At 42.3% G+C, this 23,064-nt stretch overlaps 1 protein-coding gene across 16 annotated transcripts; it reads right to left on the reverse strand.

Moving 5' to 3' along the window:
* Positions 1-254: 254 nt before the first annotated feature.
* Positions 255-20,692, reverse strand: hipk1a (homeodomain interacting protein kinase 1a). Of its 16 annotated transcripts, XR_008387905.1 has the most exons (19): positions 19,310-19,513; positions 18,489-19,207; positions 15,939-16,312; positions 15,662-15,785; positions 15,122-15,241; positions 14,944-15,030; positions 14,596-14,777; positions 14,237-14,387; positions 13,182-13,389; positions 12,830-12,951; positions 11,658-11,792; positions 9,066-9,223; positions 8,777-8,932; positions 7,983-8,123; positions 6,795-6,976; positions 6,557-6,687; positions 3,453-3,850; positions 2,560-2,816; positions 255-2,356 (listed from the first exon to the last, which is right to left on the reverse strand). XR_008387905.1 is itself a non-coding variant. In XM_053643283.1 (18 exons), exons 2-18 carry the CDS (start codon positions 19,203-19,205, stop codon positions 2,798-2,800), a joined length of 3,405 nt encoding a protein of 1,134 aa, XP_053499258.1. In that variant the 5' UTR covers positions 19,206-19,207; positions 20,549-20,692; the 3' UTR covers positions 255-2,797. The 16 variants fall into 16 exon arrangements, 15 of the variants coding, with proteins under 15 accessions (XP_053499258.1, XP_053499257.1, XP_053499252.1 ...); XM_053643283.1 differs by lacking the exon at positions 19,310-19,513 and adding an exon at positions 20,549-20,692 and having other exon boundaries at positions 255-2,816; XM_053643282.1 differs by lacking the exon at positions 19,310-19,513 and adding an exon at positions 20,219-20,671 and having other exon boundaries at positions 255-2,816.
* Positions 20,693-23,064: the final 2,372 nt, after the last annotated feature.

Here is a 23,064-nt window from a genome sequence, read left to right on the forward strand (position 1 = left end):
ACACGGGTGTGTTTACACAGGGAAAAACACCAACATGTGAGAACGAGGCTGGGAACCACTGTGGTAGGAGGATTTGTCAGACTCTTTCAAGATTTATTCATCAATATGATGTTTCTGTTTGTACAACCTTCAACAAACAGATACCTTTTGATTAAACTGTAATTCCTTACACTTTGGAAGGGGGATCAAAACCTTTCTAACACAAACACTGGGGCTTTCTGATCCATCGTTTAAACCTTTTTTTTTAAAAAAAAAAAAATGTATTTATTTTATTTAGAGGGACCAGAGAAGTGAAGTTTATCTTTGTAATTGATTAAGGCACAGAACTGGAGCTTTAGGACTCCTGTTGTTCTTTTACACACTGCACCGCTGTGCTGCCCCGATTCCCTTCGAGTTCATTTCATTTCATTCATATAGCATGTTTAACACTACAGGGTGTCCCAAATTTTTTGCACAATGTCTTCAATATTTTTTCCATATTTAAGAACGCCTTTGCCAGAAGAAGAAAGCGTTAAAATCGTTCTCATGGCTGGATCGGGAAGGTTGCGATGGACTTTAACAGGAAACATGGCGAGCACATCACATCACATCTCTCTCTCTCTCTCACACACACACACACGACACTGTCGCCAAACTTATTAACAAATTCAAAAAGCCTGGAAGTGTTGCGGACCGACCGAGAAGCGGACGTCCACGAACACCCGCTGACGAAGGCACGACCCACGTGGTGCTGAACAGTCCCCTGTATACGGAGACTCTTGGGACACCCTGTACATATCGTCTATAAAACAAGACAAAGCAGTTTTTACAGAAATCCAGACGTGGAGTTAGATCTGTAACGAGCAAAGACGACAGCGGCTAAGAAAAACATAAAAGGAAGAAACCTTTCAAAGGAACCAGACTCGAAAGGGAGCCGATCCTCGTCTGGGTGATGACGGAGAGTGCGATTATGACGAATAAGCCCTAAGAACAAACTGAACACACGCACCGGTGGTAAGACAGTACTCCAGCTGGAGGGATGAGCTGTCCGCCTCGCTGCCATTGGTGGTGGAGATCGTGTGATTTAGCAGGTTGTCTCCATCACCCTCCACTCGCTCCTCACAATGTGTACTGGTAAAAGGGCTTAAACCATCCAATTAAATTAGATCTGACATCAGATTAGAAGTCAAGCTTAAGTCTGGGTCAAACTGTATAACTACAAATATTAGCATGATTATCAAACTTTTGAATTTTTCATTAATAACCGACTGACTTTTGATGAGACTTTTACTCCTTACTAATACGTACTTTTTTCTTTCTTTCTTTTTTTTTTTTTAATCTGTTCATTTAAAAGAAAAAAACTGAATAAATGAGCATCATATTTTTTTTAAGTTATTTTAGGCTACTAAAAACTAACCAGGTTTGTCTTAAAGAAAACGATAAGCACATACATATCTGTGACCTTTATTTGTCATTTAAAGACTTCGGTCTAGTCTTCTGGGTTTTTGTTCTTTCTACACAATCTCCAGATGCCTCTCGCACAGCTCTAGGTGCATTTCGGGTCAGTGAAACTCAAGCGATACTAAATTTGAAAAGAAAATAAACTGTTTTATCCTCAAATGTTTGACAGAGACTAGAAGGTATACACGGTCCTCAGACGTAGGGCTTTACAAGTTGGGTCAGGAATTTTTATGCTTTTTGAATTCGTTGGTATTTGAGCAGCTTACAACAACAAAAAATAACAATAAAATGTAAAAAAAAAACAAAAAAAAACAAAAAAAAAAACTTCATCAGTCTATTCCAAAATCACTGACGATAGCGTTAACATGACACGTTTCCCAACGCCACATGAATAAAGCGTCACTCTCGTTTAGTATATTCAGGAAAAACACAAGCTCTCACACACGACCACATGATCAATGTACACTGAAAATGTTTATTGTGCATATACAATATGTATATTTAATCAGGACGTCACCGTAGTTTGGTCTACTTTACACTCCACGTTCTGATAGAAGAGTAGAAACATCCACAATTGCACAAGTTTTGATCTATTCTAAACGAACACATGATCAGCCTAAAAGCACCGAAATCACCATCTTCTAGTTAGAGCAGAACGTCCACTAATAAGAAGCTTGTGAAAAGCAGGCTTAGCTCTGCGACTCGGACTCAACGACACACAATGCACTAGGCACGAGTTTATGAGCAAACACATCCATGTTAACTGTTGTTTTTACGAGCGATCTACATCACCGACGACACACCACCGCTTCAGAGAACCGCCTTCGTGCGTCGTCATCGTCCTCTTCGTAGCTCGCTCAGTTAATCGTTTCGCTGATGCAGCCTAAAAACATCTGACTATGTAGCGCCTAGGACTCTACATAAACAACATGCGACTGTCAGCACAATATCCATTAACACACACACACAGAAAAGCAACATAACGAAACACTCATAGAAAATATATTAAAACATAATAAGTGCTAATATAGTCAAAGGCACCTGTAAATAAACAGTTAAAAATGATTAATACATGAAGTCAGTAAAACAAACAAAAAAACAACAAAATTCAAAACAGACCCTATTTGGACGTGATTAGGTTCATCCGGTTCGGCCACGACGGTCTTCCTTTCCTTCCTCCTGAGAACATTCCAGAACATCATACCCTACCCCGATCGTTTTAATCCCGACGGCACGAGGACTTTACTGCTTCTTGTACTCGATTTGAGTTTTTTTTTTTCCCACTTGCAACACTGAATTAATCAATGATTAAGAAATCCGAAAAGCACGATGCTGCTGATTCACATCTTACACAATATCATCGAACACCGCATCTTCTAGGAAAATTAAAAAAAAAAGAATAAAAAAAAAAGAATGATGAGCAGTTGTATCTTTAATCATATAATGTTCATTTTACTGAGAAAAATAAATAAATAAATATCAATTGTAAACAATCCAATAACGTTCCCGATATTCAAAGCTTTATTTCATATAAAACCCCGACATAAACTCCTTCGTCCTGTATTAATTGAATCGCTGTCCGGACGCAAGAGTTTTATTTCGGAGAAGAAAAGTGCAACATCATGATGGGAGTTGCCCGGAGAAACTAATCCCGTCCAAATAGGGTTAAAGTTCATTAAAAACATGATACCGTCGTTCAATAAGAGCATGATGAAAACTAAAGCGAGAACGTGTTTTGAACGGCACTGATAGTGCTAAATGACATTATTATTATTATTTTTTTTTTTATAGAGTCACACCTTCTGTTACGTTTTGAGAACAAAATGTAAACTGATGTCAACTACACATTAGATCAGACGATCTGATTTAACTCTATGGTTTAACTTAAGCTGCGTTAAAATAAACACTACTACTATGTAAAAACAAAACTAGTATTAAAATAACGATTAAGAAATCCTACAATAATTAAAAGTTCCATAATCAGGTTGGTGTGCTATGTGACCATGTCTCACAGGTAAGGGTACTGGTTGAGTTTCCTCTGGCTGAGGGGGTACGGCTGCCCGGGGAGCTGCTGCTGTTGGCAGTGCGAGGCGGCCGATTGGCCCATCAGCCCCATGGCGTTGCTCTTCTGCAGCAGACTCAGCGAGGCAGAGTAAGGCCCGGTGGCACGGGTGTGCCTGATGGAGGAGGACGAGGAAGAGCCGGCGGAGTTGTGCAGCTGGTCCACGGCCTGCGACACTGAGGCCAGCGCAGCCGAGGCTGGGTAGGCGTACAGGTTGGGGGCGGAGCTAAAGAGCGAAGCCTCGCGTAGCCTGTAGGAGTGCGACGGACCCGCGGGAGGATATGTGGGCTGACGCCTCAGGGATCCGCCCCCTGACCTGTCATGAGAGGACGTCACAGGCTGCTGGACCTGCAGCGGGAAGACATACAAGGACACAGAACATAAGACTTCTGCTGAGATATATTATAGGCTACATGATGTCTGCTGTCCAAAAAAGTGCTGAGGGCTGTTTTTTTTTCCCCCTCTCTCTCTCTCTCTCTCTCTGCACAGCAAGGCAGATTCAAACTTTTTTCTTTGTGCACCAATGTTATGCACAGCTTTTCTGCAGAGTTGATCAGCTCCATTAATCAGCAAAAAAAGAGGGACCACTGCAGTACCATCGCTGATGAGATATTAAATCAGTAGTATTAACAGTCGCCTTGCTGAGGGTTTTTAAACACGAACTGGAACTCTTACCCTATCAGCGTCATTGCCGTGACGACACAATATCTGAATCGTGACGGTCTGCGTAGAGAAGAGCTGACAAATCACGCATAGCAACAAATGAGCTCGAGTCTGCGTACTGCGTGACGGCGTAAATAGAAAGCGCATCTATACATACAGCGGAGTTGAAATAACGCCCATAAACATGGGCTGGTGGGGAAAGCGGTGCTACGTTCCCTGTGTACCTGTTCATCTATCGAGTTCTTAAGAAACTGTGTCTCGGTGTCTTGTCCAGTTATACAAGCGTCTTTGTTACATGAAACATCAGTTGCTACAGATTGTACAAACATCTTTATTTTTCATATTACATCACTGCTCTGTTACAAAAGCGTTCCCCACTGACTAGAACACCATCTTCCAAAAACACTCTATAAAAAGCAACATGAAAAAATAAAAAATAATAAAAATACAAGCACGCACACTATGCATGTGCTCTTTTTTGTGTAACAAACAAACAAGATCCAGAGGAACAGTCTGAACAGTACAGTCTGAGCTGCTGCTCCTATCTGTGCCCTACTTTACCCTCAGCCAGCCGTGCTTCTGGCACACTTCTCCGTCTTCATACTCAAATTAATATACAAGCCAAAGGCTGATACTGTCGAACGTCTGACTGATATAAGAGTTGTGTTCATCCATCTGGTTCTCAAGAAACTGGTGTCTTTGCTATAAGAAACATCAGTGACTACTGATCATCATTACTCATTGCCCATACCACTCAGCCCTATTGCACTGTGGATGTTGTGTAGGCTATTTCATACACAGCCTTTCATCATACAGCAAATTGTTGCATGGAATATTGACCTTATTTAACAGCTAACTGGTCTAACTTTTATATTACATACATATACTTGCTTACAGTTACATTTATGCAACACGTTTCTAGACACTCAAAGTGTTTTTTTTTGGGGGGGGGGTCTCCCCTGAACCACCACTAGTGTGTAGCATCCACCTGGATGATGCGACAGAGAGCGTCATGAACCAATGGGGGAATTGCGCCAGGACACCGGGGTTACACCCCGACTCTTTTACAATAAGTGTCCTGGGATTTTTAATGACCACAGAGAGTCAGGACCTCGGTTTAACACCTCATCCGAAAAACGGTGCTGTTTTCACAGTGTAATGTCCCTCTCACTATACTGGGGCATTAAGACCCACACAGATCACAGGGTGTGCGCCACCTGCTGGCCTCACTAATACCACTTCCAGCAGCAACATTACTTTTCTCCAGGAGGTCTCTTATCCAGGTACTGGCCAGGCTCAACCCTGCTTAGCTTCAGTGGGAAACCAGGCGAGAGCTGCAGGGCGATATGGCTCTGGCTCTAGTTGAGCTTTTCCTAGGAGTATCGAATTGTGTAACACAGTAGGCCTTAAGCTCACCTGGATTTCAGCCTAGCCAATACATTAATGCTTAATGGATCTGCCTGGTTATAAACCCCATGAGTGTACAGTATGTACAGCAGCTTTGCAAAAAGTACACCGTCACTGCAAATACATCAGCAGCCTTTGTGATCTTGTACCCTACTCTTGCTCCCCGAGTGCGCATAAGCCGACTAACTACTATAAACGTTGACGTGATCGTCTTCGAATCGTATAATCTGCACGGATTACTGCGCTTTCCGATTTGGATTATCCCGTCGAGTTTAAACCGCTTATTTATTTATTTATTTATTTATTTATTTAAATCATAGCAAGTTTACAGCATTCAGCAGACGCCCTTGTCCGGAGCGATTTACAGAAGTGCTTTGTCTCGATCAAAAACGCGGACTAAGAACGCCATCGAGAACATTTCGTGAAAGCCGGTTGTTTTATATTACTGCCATTAATTAAAGAATATGAAAGATAAAGAAAGCAAGCCAGAGGAAAAAAAAAAACCCTATAAATGACGACAAATAAAAACGAATCAGCCGATTATGAGAAAAGACGTGGTGGCGTATTAACAGAAAAAGGAGTCTGCGCATAGCCGTAAACCATAAACAAACACCTCAGCTGAAGATTTAGTGCTTGCTTACTATTATTATTATTATTATTATGTATTCTTGAATATTCTTATTGCCACAGAAGTGAGTCACCTCTGCCTTTGAGCCCTCCTTTCCTGTCAATACACCTGAACTTTTACATTTTGTGGGCATCACTATATACACATGTGCTGGGTCAGGACCACACTTCGCACACCAGTATGAAGAAAATCAGTGTTTCCAAAACATCTAAATCCAGATAAATTTTTTTTACCTTGGCTTACGCAAATATTAACTCACAACTTGACTAAAAGATTGACAAATGATGCATATGAAAATCTCCGCTGGTGTCTCTGGGGTGTGAGCGACAGTGTAATCTACAGCAGACTGGCTCTACCTGACTCAGGTTGAGAGGCTGGGTTTTGGTGGTGACGGTTCTCTGATGCCGCTCGCTGCTGGTCAATCCTGAGCGAGACGACTGGAGGGCTGAAGTCTTCTTCAATTTCACGGATGCTGTGCTGCTTTGCTCTGAAACATTAAACAAACAAACGAACAAAAAAAAAAATCACATGAGAACATAAACGAGAGAACCGTCGTTTTTAATTCAGGATTGCTGTGATGCAGTGATGACATACCGCTGGTCGCCCCCTCCCACATCTGAGTCTTCAGCGAGGGCATCACTACAGCCAGGGACTTGGAGGCTTGTCCGCTGGTCTCGGGCAAGCGTTTCGGACTGAGAGGGCTGCAGGTGGACGAGTCCGAGTCCTGAGAGTCGTGCACCGTCACGCAGCTGATGACGTTCGCACGCTGGTTCGCACTGCAGACGAGGGATTATACGCATAGATTTGTCGATGCTTGGTGCTTTTAAACAGCGTGTTCATCCATAAAACAATGACAGAACAGTGCTGAGAAGACTCAGACTGAAGAACAGGAGTAACATGGTCAGGTTGAGATTTTTATTGGCTGTGGACCCCAAGACGACATTTTTCTCGCGGAGACAGGGTGAGAGAATGACGTACGGGACGTGTATCACTGTAAGTCTTTAACAATTATTAGATTAGAAGATTATTTCTCTAACGATAATCTCGAATGCGTCATGGTGATAATATTTCCAGTCTATAAGATTATCACAGAGGTCTCAAGCAGCTGATCTTGAAGTGCTGGAGGTGGGCACAGAGTAGGTATGCCCATCTATAACGCAGGCTCACATGATGTGTGATATTGGGTTAACTGCTACTGATCTGGATATTTGTGCAGCTCTCACAGCTGTTTGGGTTCAGGATTGCAAACTGTAATTGCATGAGAATGAACATGTGAGTGCAGGATTAGGATTTAATCCTGAATAAGAATAAAGATTTTCACCAATATTCCTTGTATTTGTTTATATTTGCCACTCTTTCTGTCACTGGCAGAATTATATCTTAACATCCATGTTATAGAAAATCTCTAGTTATGTAATTCTAACTGGCACATAATCAGGTCGGTGGCATGGCCCTGGAGGACTGCTCCTTTCACAACCCCAGCGTGCTAGCGCGCATAATTGTTTTGTTTCGAAAATTATTTTTCAATCAGTCCAAATGATCTTTTGTCATATAAATAGTGCTCCAAGGAAACCGATCCACGGTACCTTGATCACACCGACAGATGGGATTTCACTGGGATTCGTAAGTAGTACTTGAAATTTCCTTGGGGATAAAATACTTGAGCCTGTTTCTACTCGAAAGGTAATGACTTCTGAATGAGCACTTTCTCCTGCTGAATAAGCAATGAAAACGCTGCAGAATGCACCGCGGTTACGAGGCAGAGCAATAAATGCCAATCACCTTGCGGGAGGGACTTTGGCATCGTCTTCGTCCTCCGTGTCACTGGGAATGGTGATGATGCTGACGGCTGGGCTGGGCGTGTCCGAAATGATAATCGGCTGTGAAGGGTCACCGCTGGTGTGCGGCGCAGAGGACGTGGGCCTGCAGAGCACACAACAACTCAATCACACTCTGTACAGTATGTATTTGAATATTAATCAGCAAACGCTACGAGATAGTCTGGTATAAATCAAGGAAGCTGAAAAGTAAAGAAAGGCGAAGCAAGCATACCATATAATCGTATCATAAAGCTTAATGTTTCATAATCGTTGTGTTTGACCCACAGTAGCTTCACTTCCCAAATCTGCCCTTTCCAATCCCAAATCCCTTTATAAAATATATATATATACATACATACACACACACACATATATATTATATATATATATATATATATATATATATATATATATATATATATATATATATATATATATATATATATATGTGTGTGTGTGTGTGTTCACTACATAGACTATAATCCACAGGTACTACATAACCTGCGTAGTTTCAGATCCAACTACAGAAAAAACGTGACTCCAATAAATGGAAATGATATCTTTCTATATTTAATTAGAAAAGAATGACAAAATATGTGAAAATAAAGCATGCCATAAACTGCACGCATTTTTCCAATCCTATTTGATCACGTTATGCCACAAGGTCCATCACAAACATCCAAATATGGATTATTTGCCTTTGAAAGTTGTAAAAAAAATTATAAATTCTAAATTAGCCCACTAGTTATTCCTCACCCGTCTCTGCTCTCTGCATGGCGCACTTTTGACCTCTTGACCCCGCTCTGCTGTGCCCGACTGTTGGCTGCGCCGGAGTTGAGAGTCTGTGAGGTCATGTGGCATCCCTGTGCAGCATCCTGCTGTGCGACATCACACTGGCCGCCATGTCGCCCCCTGATGGAGCGCAGGAACAGCACGGTAACGACACAAGAATAAACAAACATATGCACTCACTCAATACGCTTAAGTCCAAGTCTAAGAATTATGGGTACAGGTCAAAAGTGTGTGCTGGGAGAGTGGCACAAACCTCCAACTGGCACTGGACTGACTCGAGCCATCAGCCAATAGAGAACTCATAGGAGAGTCAGCAAGGACAGGCTGACCGGTGCCATGGATGGCCATGCCTGGCATCTGTTGCCATGCCGACGGGATGAGGATCTGCTGTGTGCCCGCAGGCCAGCCCTGCTAAAAAACACACAACAAACAGAAGCATGCAATTATTACTTGGGTTTTTAGATTATTAATTCGTTTTTGTTATTTCAAAGTCGGGACGTCTGTCGAATGGCACGTGTAGGACAAGCACATGCAGCACAGAGACAGATAGTGGAGTCAGTCAGGCAGTTCTCTTGCTCTGATACACGGAAAGTGTCTCCAACAAGCTCATAGGAAACCATGCACAAATCTACAGCCTTGGAAAAAGGAAGAAAAAAAAACCTGCACTGAACAGAGGTTAAGTCAGAGCCATGGCTAAATCTGCTCTCAGCATGCCTGCGAGTCCTTCTCACGTGGACAGTGTTAATCAGCCCCCGAGTGGCTGAAATACACCGCAACCAGCGGTGAACCTGGTGCACGCGTGACCAAAAAAATTCACCTTATAATTTAATACAAGACAAGTCAAATCAAATCACAAACATTTTCCCGCTCCAACTTCATTCAGAACAGTCCCTAACATGTTCCCTAAGTTTGAGGTGTCCTTCTGCAGACTTGGAAGGTCTTGGTTGCAGCTGGCAAGAAAACTAAAGCGGAGGATGAGAAGGTGAGAGAAGCGTCTTGTTTAGTCACATGATCGGGTTTTGGAATAAAAGGATTTTTTTTTTTAATCAATAAATTTTGCATTGGAAGTTTCCACCAAAGTAAGAGGCACAGAGGTGAGGCCGTGCTAGCTACATGGAAAGTGATGCTCAAAAAGGACCTAGAAATGAGAAAATTAAATGTTAGAAATGTCAAGAAAATAAACAAACAAACAAACAAAAAAAAAGTCAATTGCTTAATAAATTCATTAATTCAGTTTTGTCCAACAGACTCCACCTTTAGCTTAGTCAGAGTCAACATAACGGCACCGCTCGTTATTCCTCAAAGCTGCATATGGTCAAATCTAGTTGTAAAAATAAGCAGACACAAACAGTTGTTAGTCATCAATTTAATCTTTGGCGTATGATCTGTACGATCAACCTGGCATCTTGTCGGAGAGCGTGTAAATCGTATAAGTGTATAAAGCAGAGCGCAAATCCATAATTGTCTATATTACGCCTACATGGTAGCATGAAGTTCAATAAAAACAAAGGACTGCGAAAGACAAACATATTGAACCATCTGTTCCTCTGCTGAAACAGCTGATTTATTTATTTTGGTTTTTTTGAGGCTTCAGAAAAGAATGTTTTTATTTGCAGCAACAAAGTTGGGAGCACACAGTTGTACAAAACATCTTTGGATGCTGCATCATTATAATTTCCCTCCACTGGAACCAAGAACCCGAACCTGTTCCAGTATCACAATACCCCTGTTAACAAAGCGAGCTCCATGAAGACATGGTCTGCCAAAGTTGGAGTGGAAGAACTCAAGTGTCCTGCACCGAGCCCTGATCTCAACCCCACTGAACACATTTGGGATGAACTGGAACACCGGTCAAAAGTTTAGACACACCCATTCTTTATTTTTATTTTTTTCTCTCCACATTTTATAATAATAATAAAGTCATCAAAACTCTGGGGTAACACAAATTGAACTATGGGAATTATGTTGCGATAAAAAATCCAAAATAAATCAAAATAATTTAATATTTTAGCATCTTCAAAGTAGGCACCCTTTTTGCCGAGAATTTCCAGAAATGAATTTTTGGCATTTTCTCGACCGATGTCTTGAGGAATTTCCCTGAGATGATTTTTAAACAGTATTAAAAGGAGGTTCACACCGACGCTGGACTCTCATCGGCTGCTTTTCCAAATATTTCTCTCCGAGTCATCCGTTTAACAAATTATTATTTTGTGAATAAAATGTTAGTTTTCTAATGAAAGAAACGAATATGTCGGCACGATTATATTTTTAACTACAACACCGATTTCACACGTTTAATCACACACCTTCAGATCAAAAGCCTTTTAAGATCATGAGAAACGTTTCAGTCGAGTGTCCACAAACTTTTGACCGGTAGTGTACACACACTAATTATATATAATTAATATATATATATATATAATTAATATATATATATATATATATATATATATATATATATATATATATATATATATATATATATATAACAAGTGTGAAACCTAATAACACAAACTGTTTCAACAGAGGCATACTTTCAGGTCACATGACATTTGTCTTATACTACCACATATGTATTTAGTATTTGAAGAGTCTACTCTTTTGTTTGGAAGAATCCTAACCACTAAAACAACTCCTGGGTGGAATATGGGGTGTGTGTGTGTGTAGCAGTAATAGCGCAGGCTGGGTGAAGCCACATGCGTCCCATCATGCTGTGTCTGCTACCCCTCGAGCGAGCTGGACAGGAGGGGAGGGGAGGGGAGGAGAGGAGAGGGAGGGATTGGCGGAGGAGAGAACAGGTTTTAGAACAGCAGGGGGCTGCGAGGGAGCCGTGGTACGGCTTTACCAGCATGGCTGTGCTCGGCTTCAGGTGCCCTGCTATCGCAGACGAACGGCTCAATGCTAGGGGCAGTGGGTACAGGGGGGGCACTCCTGCTGCAGGGGGGTGCAGGGCAGCGACCATCAGTGGTGTGCAGGAGCCCTGCAGGGGGGGTACGGAGGGGTGTGAGGAAGGAGGAGGGGGTTGGAGGAGGTTAGAACACACCGTATTGGGGAAGAGGAGAGTGTGACTCGCCAATTCGTTTCATCAAACACCATCGTGAGAACACACACACACACACACACACACACACACACACACGCACACAGAGAGCCATAAAAAAGAAGGGGAAATTATTATTAGTTCATTAAAATTTATGCAGTCTTGTATGACTGTAATACTGACAATTAAGGACAAAAGAACCATATGGACAGTACTCATTTCTCAGAATGATCTCTGTAATTAAAATGAAACTCCATGCATCCTGATGGCTGGGAATTAAAATAGGATGAGTGAGACTCTAGCTGTCATTTTCCTGCAAACCCTGGAACATCTGGAGACATGGTCATATTACTGGGTCATGAATTTAGTTATAGAAAATGACGACACTGTGGCATATGCAAACGTAAACGAGGCTTTGTTGCATGGCATCCGTTGTTCCGAAGCGTTTTCTCCGAGTACACAGAACAAGTAAAAAAAAAAGAAAAAAAAAAAACAAGATTCTAATTCAATAGACAACATCTGCTTGGAAAAATAAAATACAGATGTTTATAGTGAGAGCATTTCAAACCAACTTGGATTGAGGATTTTTTTTTAATAAATAAATTAAATAAATAAGTAAGTAAATAAATAAATAAATAAATAAGAAGTGCACCTGTAAAACGTAAACTTTGCCCACTTACCTACCTAAAACTAATTCATTCTTTAAAGGACAGGGAAACCATACAACAAAGAAAACAGTGATATTAAAAATCTTGTGAAATCTGTTCCACATTTCTAAGAGATTGAAGTATTGAAGACGTAACAAAACTAAAAAATAAAACTCTAGCAAGCACCGTCGGTTTACTCAAAACTGAATAACACACATAGGAGCGCTGTTCCATCCCACAAATCATCTCATTAAAACATGTCGAATGCACAAAAGACTGGAAGACTACTAAATCCAGGTACACACACACACACACTCTCTGCAGTGTTACCTGTGTCAGCATGCTGGGCTGGATGTGCAGGGACTGAGCGGACTGGTTCTGGGGGACCATGGGGACAGAGTTGTCCATCCGCACTGGATATCCCGAATGCTTACTGGAAGGCTGAAGTCCTGCTGGGATAAAGAGCCGGAATTTTACAGTCATTCCAAACCAAGATAATCGCAGCACAAGCAAAATCAGGGCTTCATTTCAACTTTTCAGTCCTCGGATATAACTAGAATCAGATATGGAAGGTGTGAGTGTAATATATATATACATATATACATACACATATACATACACACATACATACACACACACACCCACACACATATACACATACACACAGTAGTAGTAGTAGGACCTTGTATAGTGGGTGGGCAGACGATGAGGGTCTGCTGGAAGGGCTCAGTCTGAGTGCACAGCTGCGTGTGTCTGGTCTGCAGTGGGACGCTCTGCTGGGTCAGACCCGGGATGTTGATGGTGGCCTGCTGGTACAGACCCGGCTGGTAGTTGAGCAGAGGAACGTTGCTGCTCAGAGACAGAGACTGGCCACCAGAGGGCGCCATCTGCTGAAAGACAAAAGGAGAGAAGCTCATGGGCGTGGTGCTCAAAAGGAAAGTGATCTGAATGCTATAGAATACCACCCTCCCCCCCCCCCCCAAAAAAAACCACTTGATTTATAACATTGTGCTCATATTGAACAAAATAAAATCGTCAAATATTTCCTCTATCAGAGCTGGTGCTAAAAGGAAAGAGCTGAATATGCTCTGTTTTGGGAAAGATCATGTGTTCACACCAGGTAAAAATCAGCCTGCTGCTTTTCATTGCTCATTTTACTTTCTAATAAAGAACGATAACCGATCGTCACTAAAATATACTTTATTGTTTTTTACATAAACATTTACAAACTAATCTAATCTCTCTTATTAACCAAATTAGCCAAAGAATTTAATAAAAATGGTGTTTCTCATACACATTTATTGACCTGGGGTCATTTCCTATTTTACACTCTGCTCTGGATCGGCCATACTGGTGTTTTCCTCCGTCCTCCTCCGAGAAAATGACCCACTCATTCAGCAGTCATCTGATTTTAGTTTCAGACCCGTCCAGATGCACGCGTCTGTGAATTTCTCTGCCGTTGAAAAAGAAAGATGTCTGCCTGCTGCTCCTTGCTGTATTTAGTCTCACAGAGCATGCATCAGTTTGACCGCACGGACGCCATGTTGCGAATGGAGTTAGATCGTATGACCGTGTGACCCGACCCCCGGACGTCAGTATGGAAACATGACCACGCTGTTGTCTGTGTAAACTCATGCAATTACGTATGCATGGATATGGATACAGACTACGATTAAACTGAATGGAAAGAAATGCTTGAGGACTTCTTCAAGGTCGTATATGAGTTTGTGTGCCCACCTGACTGTGCTGACTGAGCTGGCTGCTGAAGGTCACGGTGAGGTTGGTGGCTGCACTCGGCCCGCTGCTGTTGCTGAAGAGGTTCTTGTTGTTGTCGAAGGCGGTGCATCGGCGTTTACAGATCTCCATATTTTGGAAACAGGACTTTACACTGTGCAAAGAAAGAAATGAAGGGGAAAAAACCCCACTCCTATTAAAAACCCCCGCTACAAAAAGGGACACCGAAGAGCTCAGGTGTAACGTTTATAAAGACTTCAAATAAGAATAATTTTGTTCATTTCGCTGTCGAATATATCAAATGCACTTCCATATCCTACGCGCTATTATTTTATAAACATGCCCCGGTAGGAGCAGCTTACTGTGCACTGTGGGGAAAGTGCAGAAGATGGGTCATGGTTACAAACGAGTGGTTAAGGGTCTTCGTCGGGGTGATCCGTTTATCTGCGTCAAGAGCGAGCATCTTCTTTAGCAAGTCGATAAACTCCCGCCTGTCTGCCTTCTCCGCCAAAACGTCCGTGCCTTCTAGATTCGTCATGTTAACCTGCAGCCGAGAAGAGACGGGTATATATACACGGGTGTCACGTTCTGCATGGCTAGAGAGCGAAATATTCTTCGCCTTTAACGAACAAACTGTAGTAAATTAGTTTATTCAGCATTTTTTTTAATGCTATAAAATGATTAGGTACAAAAAAAAAAAACATAATTACCTGCATCATGTCATCAAGACAGTTGAAGATGTACTTCCGAGCCTCTTTGGACTTGGCGCCAAGCTCTGACTCGTGCTCTGCCGGCGTCTAAATAAAAAAATATAATACATTTATTCAACTTTAGGATTAATTTTCATTACGAGTTAATAAATGAAATAAAAAGACGCAGCTAAAAGACCTTGAGCCTCCACAGAGGGTAGCTGGCATCTGGTCCTCTGTGGAAGAACCGGCTGGTCTTTGTTCCCGCGCTCAGGAGGTACTCCGCTGGTAAACCTTGTGTCTGCGAGATGTAACGGATCTGCGACAGGACAACGCCGAAAGTGAATTATTCTCCTTAACGTTGGAGGGCATGAACATAGTACCGCTATTCCTGTGCACTCATTCTCTCATTAGCAAATCCGTGTCCTGAATATCAGATCGTTATAAATATCCATCACTAGTGTGATCGCAAAGCGAATAAAATCCTACACAGTTTCACAATGGACGAATGAACTACAGAGCTACGAGGCTGAAATAGTCGGTGTGCGTTTTAATAATTCTGTATATCAAACAAAGCACGTAGAGACACCGACAGGATGAAATTCTACTAGATTCCACAACAAAAAATAAATAAATAAAAACGCCTTTTCCCTTGCTCTCTATATTCGTAGATATTCACATATTAAAATGAGGCAGAAGGCACACCCTTAACGTATCCAGCATTAAACCCTGTGCCGACCTGATCGTACTCGGAGGCTCCGGGATAAAGTGGCCAGCCGAGGAAGAGTTCGGCGATGACGCAGCCCAGAGACCACATGTCGATGGCCTCGCAGAACGGCAGGCCCAGGATGATCTCAGGAGCTCTGCGAGAAAACACAACGGGTTCTTTAGCAGGTGGAAATCATTAAAAAAGATGTCAAAGATAACAGGAAATAGAAGTGAATAGAAGGAAATAAAATGATGCCATTATGTTATATCATATGCAGTGTGTGTGTTGGAAGCCAGTGGTCACTCACCTGTAGTATCTGGACTGCAGGTAGGTTGAACACACAGCCTTCGAGACGTGGCTGGCCGAGCCAAAGTCGATGACCTTGACCCGGTACGGCTGCCTGATGGGGTCCACCAGCATGATGTTCTCGGGTTTGAGGTCGGCGTGGATCAGACCCAGGCTCTTGAGCTTCATCAGCGCGGTGGCCACCTGCTGCAGGACGGGCCGGATGCACTTCAGCATCAGCGGGCTGAACTTGCTGTGCTTCAGGAAGTCATACAGGTTCTGCTCCAGCATCTCGAACACCAGGCACGTGTGGTTCTTGTGCTGAAAGCACTCGTACGAGCGCACGAAGTTGAATTCGTCTGCGTTTTCCGTGCTCAACCGGCTCAGGATGCTCACCTACGGAAACGGATGGAGTCGAAACGTTTAAAGACACGGCTACACAGGTGAAGCTTTAGCGCTACTACTAGACATCACCTTGTTTCTGAAACTGATCATCTTGACTCCTCAATTTTCAGACCTCCATCCAGCCATTCTTGGCCATCAAGTTGTATTTCCAAGGCCACACAGATGTCTATAGAGTGCTGTGAAAAAGTATTTGCCCCATCCCGATTTCTTCTGCTTTTGTGTACATCTTGTACTAAATAGTTTTAGATTTTCAAACAAATTTTGAATGATTTATTTTTATCGAAGCACTAAAAAAATTATTATCCAACACCTATCACCCATGTGAAAAACAAATTGCCCCCTTAAAATTAAAATCTGTATGTGCCACCTATACAATGACTGCAACACTTCCGATAACTGGAGATCAATCTTTCTCAGCACTGTGGTGGAATTCTGGTTCACTCTTCTTTGCAGAACTGCTGAAGTTCAGCCACACTGGAGGGTTTTCGAGCCTGAACTACCCGTTTAAGGTCCTGCACCTCAATCACTTCAAGTCAGGACCTTGACTAGGCCACTCCAAAACTTTAACTTTGTTTTTTTTTTTTTTAGCCATTTAGAGATGGAGTTACTCCTGTGCTTTGAATAATTCTCTTGCTACATAATCCACTTACGAGTTATGAGTCTTGAGTTTCAATTTATGGACTTAAGACCGGACATTCTCGTTTAGTATTTTCTGGTAGAGAGCAGAATTCATGTTTCCCTAAATTATTGCAACTTGCCCAGGCCCTGAAGCAGCAAAGCTTCCCCACACCATCACAATTCCTCCACCATGCTTGACCATAGGTATGATGACCTTTTTGTGGAATTCAGTGTTTGGTTTATGCCAGATGTATTCGGACCCCTGTATTCCAAACAGTTCCACTTTTGATTCATCAATCCACAGAAGATTCTCCCAAAAGGTTTGAGAATCATTAAGGTGTGTTTTGGCAAAATTCAGACGAGGCTTAATGTTCTTCTGGGTTAGCAGTGGTTTTCACCTCGCCTCTCTTCCATGGATGCCATTATTGCCCAGTGTCTTTCTGATAGTGGGGTCATGAACAGTGACCTTTCCTGATGCAAGAGAGGCCTGTAGGACCTTTGATGTTGTCCTTGGCTCTTTTGTGACTTGCTGGATGAGTCGTTGCTGTGCTCTTGAAGGAATTTTGGAAGGTCGGCCACTTCTGGGAAGGTTCGTTACTTTGCCGAGTTCTTCCATTTGGAGATGACGGCTCTCACTGTGGTTCTTTGGAGTCCCAGAGCCGTCGAAATAGCTTTGTAACCCTTCCCAGACTGATGTCTTTCAATCACCTTCTTCCTCATCATTTCTGGAATTTCTTTCAACTTCAGCATAGTGTGTTACTGGGTAAGACCTTTTAACCAACTTCATGCTGCTGAAAGTTTTATTTGTATGTTGATTTGATTGAACAGGGTTTGCAGTAATCAGGCCTGGTTGCGTCTAGTCCAGCTGAACCACATTATCAGTGCAGTCTTTTTGAGGATTTGAGGAACCAGTAACTATGGGATTAGCAAATAGCTTTTCACACAGGCCCAGTTGGTATTTGATAACTTTTTTGTTTCAATAAATAACATTATCATTTATGAACTGTATTGTGTGTTTACTCAGGCTGCCTTTGTTTTATCTTAGATTTTGTTTTAATTTCAGAAACTATTTAATACGAGATCTACACAAACACAGAATAAATCAAATACATTTTCACAACACCGTATGTGTGTTTATTATTTCAAAGGGTCTGACTGTTTGGATCTGTACAAACAGCAGACAACAAACTGACTCTAAATGGGTGATTTAAATGACAAATGTGAAACGGAAAATCAAATTATCTTTGCGATCGTGAGTTTGAATCCCGAGTAAGCCACACCCATGCGTGGCCGGGTCCGAAAGAGAGCGAAACTGCCCGTGCTCTCTGTGTGGGAGGAATGGCACACTCTCGCTCTCTCCCCTGTCAATCACGGGCATCTGTGAGCGTGTGTATACGGAAGGGGGCGGATAGTGCTTTCCTACGAGTGTGCTACAGTGCTTAAAAGATGTGTCGGGTGTCGCTGTGGCTGAATTATGGAAAATAACAAAAAAAAATGTTTTAACATTTTTATATAAAATTGGGTTGGAAATACTGAAGTTTATCTTCACCTCGATTTGACCCTGTCGAGCGTAAGACGGATGGTTTTTGAGGATCTTGATGGCCACGATCTCGTTGGTGCCGCGCTTCCAGCACTTGGCGACCTGTCCAAAGGTGCCGCGTCCGAGGAACTCCAGCACCTCGTAGCTGTTGGAGACAGAGCAGAGGATCTCGTGCTGCACCAGCTGGTAGTCGCCCTCACTGTGAGAGTTGCTGCTCTTGGCTGTGGAGGTGGAGTGAGTGATGGACTGTGCCGTAGTGGTGCCTCCTCCTCCTCCTGCTCCGCCAGCCCGGTTGGACAGCACAGGGGCAGAGAGCTCTTCCAGGATCTGCACGCTGTCGCTGCTCTCCACCTCCTCGCTCTTCCTCTTCACACCGCTCTGCTTTTGGTAAGCGTCTTTGCCCCGGTGTCCTGACAACGTCGACGAGGACGAGGAGGAGGAAGATGAGGAGGAGGAAGGCCCAGGGACGCTGCCGGTGCTGTCGGCTGCTCGTACGACCGTGTGCTCGCGGCCGGTGTTGGAAGAAGGAATGCCGAGGCCGTTAGAGCCATAATTGGAGTTGAAATCCGGAGCTGAGGGCGAGGACGTTCCGGATTGTCCCGGGCTCTGCAAACCATAACTGTTTTCGCCATCCCATGCAGGCTTCTCCAGCTTGAGCTTCTTTGAGCGTGAAAGACCACTGGAGGAAACCGAGGGGGAGGAGAACGCCTGGAGTTGTGAGGCCATAGCTAAAGGGAACACGGACATCGTTAATACAAAACACATACAGTCCTGAGACTGAATCTGAGCTCAGAGAGAAAAATACACCTTAAAGTTACACCCTCACACACCGCCATTTTTCAACTTAGTGTAGAACAGTCCAGAATTTTTATAATAACACTTTAATCCGTCCATCACGCGGTCCGCCTGCACCGGCTTCAACGAGGAAGATGTATAACGAGCTTCAGCACTTCACAAAAGTCAATCACAATGTTTATCACCACCATAAGAGACCATACCATCATTCCAATCATTCCTACTATCACTAGCATAATTCCATCCCCCCCCCCCCCACACACACACCCCCCCACACACACACAAACACAATACTGCTGATATATTGTCCCACATGAGACCATTTTAAATTAAATTAGTCAAAAATGAACAAAAATACATAATCAGATTTTGATTTGTAGATTATTGTGCGCGCGTGCACACACACAAAACACAAAAATGCAGACACAGAAAGGATGCCTCGTTGCCATGACAACCGTGAATTTCTTCCTAGAGACAAGAAAATAATAATCATGACATGATTTCAAGGTAATTTATTAACAACCAGGCTCCAAAATCTATATATTTAACAGGAAATTGTTCACTCGTCATGTTTTTTGTCCTCTTTTGTAGCCGAGTACAAACCAGTAGCGGCTATTTAAATTCGCCACGGCGTTGTAGGTTAGCTAAACAAGTTAGCACTTTAAAAACAAAAACAAAAACAAAAACAACAACAACATAACATCACATTATTGACCGAAATTAAATATAAGGAGCTCCAGGGAAATAAAAAGCTTTATAGAGAAATATCCCCAGCTATGAGTTTAGAGTTAGCAAGGTTACGGGTGAAGCTAAAAGCTAACACGGCTCTGGTCAAGCGCACCTCAGTGTAGCACAAACATCATTCTGTTTACAGTTTGAGGGAGACTAGTTAACATTAGTTAATATTAGTTAAGTAGCTAGTTAGCTGTTTATCTTCATCTCACCTGATTACACTGATTTCCTCAAGCCCGACTCTTCGCCCTGCTAGGCCTCATTTCCCAAAATAACTCGATAACGTTATTATCCGCAAAATCCATCTCGTCTGACTTTAACCGTTGACACACAGAGTAGAGCTGCATTTTTCCGGCGTAAACACGGCCTCAGAGGCATCCTTTCCCACCGTGAACTGGCCCGCTGTAGCCCCTCATACAACACAAACCAACAGGAAGAACCACACAGAAAGAACCGCGCCCAATCCACTCTCCACTACACTAAACACTGTGCCTACGTAGTGCGTGATGCCGCAAACGAACACGCATTAATATGCCACCTACTTAGTCGACTAGTCCGCGGTTTGACACCCAGCCCTGTGCTTACAGGTCATTGTGCTTGCTGTTTAATTACTTTCTTTAGAACAGAGCTCAGACACTGGAGTAAAGTTGGTGTGACGTTGGACGTTCGATATTCGCGGAAATTAAGGGACCGTCTCTAAAGTTACATACGACATTGTTCAACACGTTTCTAACTTCATTAGCATTCGAAGTGAATGACTTACAGTCATATAACCAACTGGAAAATGTTCATCTAGGTGTTAGGTATGATGCACACCTTTTAGATTTCTGATATTTAATAAAATAAACTATTAAATCATATATAAAAAATTGCCATGTATTTTATTGCTGCATGGGCTCATACACAAAATATACCATAATTTAAAGCTCAATAGCATTTGAAGGGAATGACTTACAGTCACAAGACCAACTGTATAGTGTTCGATTTCTGATATTTAACCCTACAATGCATGAACCAAAAAAACCTTCACAAATGCATAAAGGGGGTCAAAATGACCCGTACTGGATTGAATGGTTTTCTTCAAAAAATAGATGTCCTATTAATGAAATAATTTATATATATATATATATATATATATATATATATATATATATATATATATATATATATATATGTGTGTGTGTGTGTGTGTGTGTGCGTGTGTGTGTATGTGTGCATATATGTGTGTAGATTTTATATATATAATATACGCACACATATACATATATATATATATATATATATATATATATATATATATATATATACACACACACAGTATCTCACAAAAGTGAGTACACCCCTCACATTTTTGTAAATATTTGATTATATCTTTTCATGTGACAACACTGAAGAAATGACACTTTGCTACAATGTAAAGTAGTGAGTGTACAGCTTGTGTAACAGTGTAAATTTGCTGTCCCCTCAAAATAACTCAACACACAGCCATTAATGTCTAAACCGCTAGCAACAAAAGTGAGTACACCCCTAAGTGAAAATGTCCAAATTGGGCCCAAAGTGTCAATATTTTGTGTGGCCACCATTATTTTCCAGCACTGCCTTAACCCTCTTGGGCATGGAGTTCACCAGAGCTTCACAGGTTGCCACTGGAGTCCTCTTCCACTCCTCCATGACGACATCACGGAGCTGGTGGATGTTAGAGACCTTGTGCTCCTCCACCTTCCGTTTGAGGATGCCCCACAGATGCTCAATAGGGTTTAAGTCTGGAGACATGCTTGGCCAATCCATCACCTTCCCCCTGAGCTTCTTTAGCAAGGCAAAAGTCGTTATCATGGTGGAATACTGCCCTGCGGCCCAGTCTCAGAAGGGAGGGGATCATGCTCTGCTTCAGTATGTCACAGTACATGTTGGCATTCATGGTTCCCTCAATGAACTGTAGCTCCCCAGTGCCGGCGGCACTCATGCAGCCCCAGACCATGACACTCCCACCATTATTTTGTGTATGACCCCATGCAGTAGTGAAATACATGGCAATTTTTTATATATGATTTAATAGTTTATTTTATTAAATATCAGAAATCTAAAAGGTGTGCGTCATACCTGACACCTAGATGAACACTTTACAGTTGGTTATATGACTGTAAGTCATTCCCTTCAAATGCTATTGAAGTTAGAAACGTGTTTAACAATGTTGTATGTAACTTTAGAGACGGTCCCTTAATTTCCGCGAATATCGAACGTCCAACGTCAAACCAACTTTATTCCAGTAGCTCAAACTTTTCTTTTTTATACATTCAGTATTATTGAAGCCCTGAAGTTGTTACAGAAAATTAATCAATGCCTTCAGACTTGAGAATTATTAGTATTAGCATAAAAGCTAATATTCAGTAAAGGAGTTTTACTGACAGATTGGAGAAAAGAAAGTTAAAACGGCACACATGTTGAAATGTTATTTAGTCAAAATAGTGATATATGGGGGAAGTGATGCCTTGGTGGTTAAGGCTCTGGGTTACTGACCAGAAGGTCGGGGGTTCAAGCTGCAGCACTGCCAGGCTGCCACTGTTGGGCCCTTGAGCAAGGCCCTTAACCCTCTCCGCTCCAGGGGCGCTGTATCATGGCTGACCCTGCACTCTGACCCCAACTTCCTGACAGGCTGGGGTATGTGAAGAAAAGAATTTCACTGTGCTCTAATGTATGCGTGATCAATAAACTCTTTAGCATTATATATAAAGTTGATATTACGACACAGCAGCAGCCATGTTTTGACTTGTTGTGCATTTTCTATTTTCAAGGCGTATCGCTTTGAGTTTTCTATCCTGACGCTTTGTCGTCTTCCTTGGTCGACTCGTATTTTTTCCTTTTATAACCTTCCCATTTTGTTTATACTTGCACCAAATTTTAGCCACAGCTGACTGGGAACAACCGACATCTTTTGCCACAGTCCGTGTTGGATTTCCTTCTTGAAGGAGTTTTATAATCCTTTCCATTGTTTCAATTGACAAATCTCTTGTTGGGGCCAGGTTTCCTTTCAAAAAGTCCAAGGTGAAGGTCTGTATGC

This window comes from Ictalurus furcatus, chromosome 15 (assembly GCF_023375685.1).
Source record: "Ictalurus furcatus strain D&B chromosome 15, Billie_1.0, whole genome shotgun sequence".
In the NCBI taxonomy this organism is placed as follows: Eukaryota; Metazoa; Chordata; class Actinopteri; order Siluriformes; family Ictaluridae; genus Ictalurus; species Ictalurus furcatus.

Coding starts and splice junctions, on each gene's coding strand:
- hipk1a (XM_053643277.1), bottom strand. CDS start 19,373: ATGGACGGATTAAAGTGTTATTATAAAAATTCTGGACTGTTCTACACT. Junction 19,208..19,309: donor CACTAAGTTGAAAAATGGCG/GTGTGTGAGGGT, acceptor TGTTCCCTTTAG/CTATGGCCTCACAACTCCAG. Junction 16,313..18,488: donor CTCGACAGGGTCAAATCGAG/GTGAAGATAAAC, acceptor CCGTTTCCGTAG/GTGAGCATCCTGAGCCGGTT.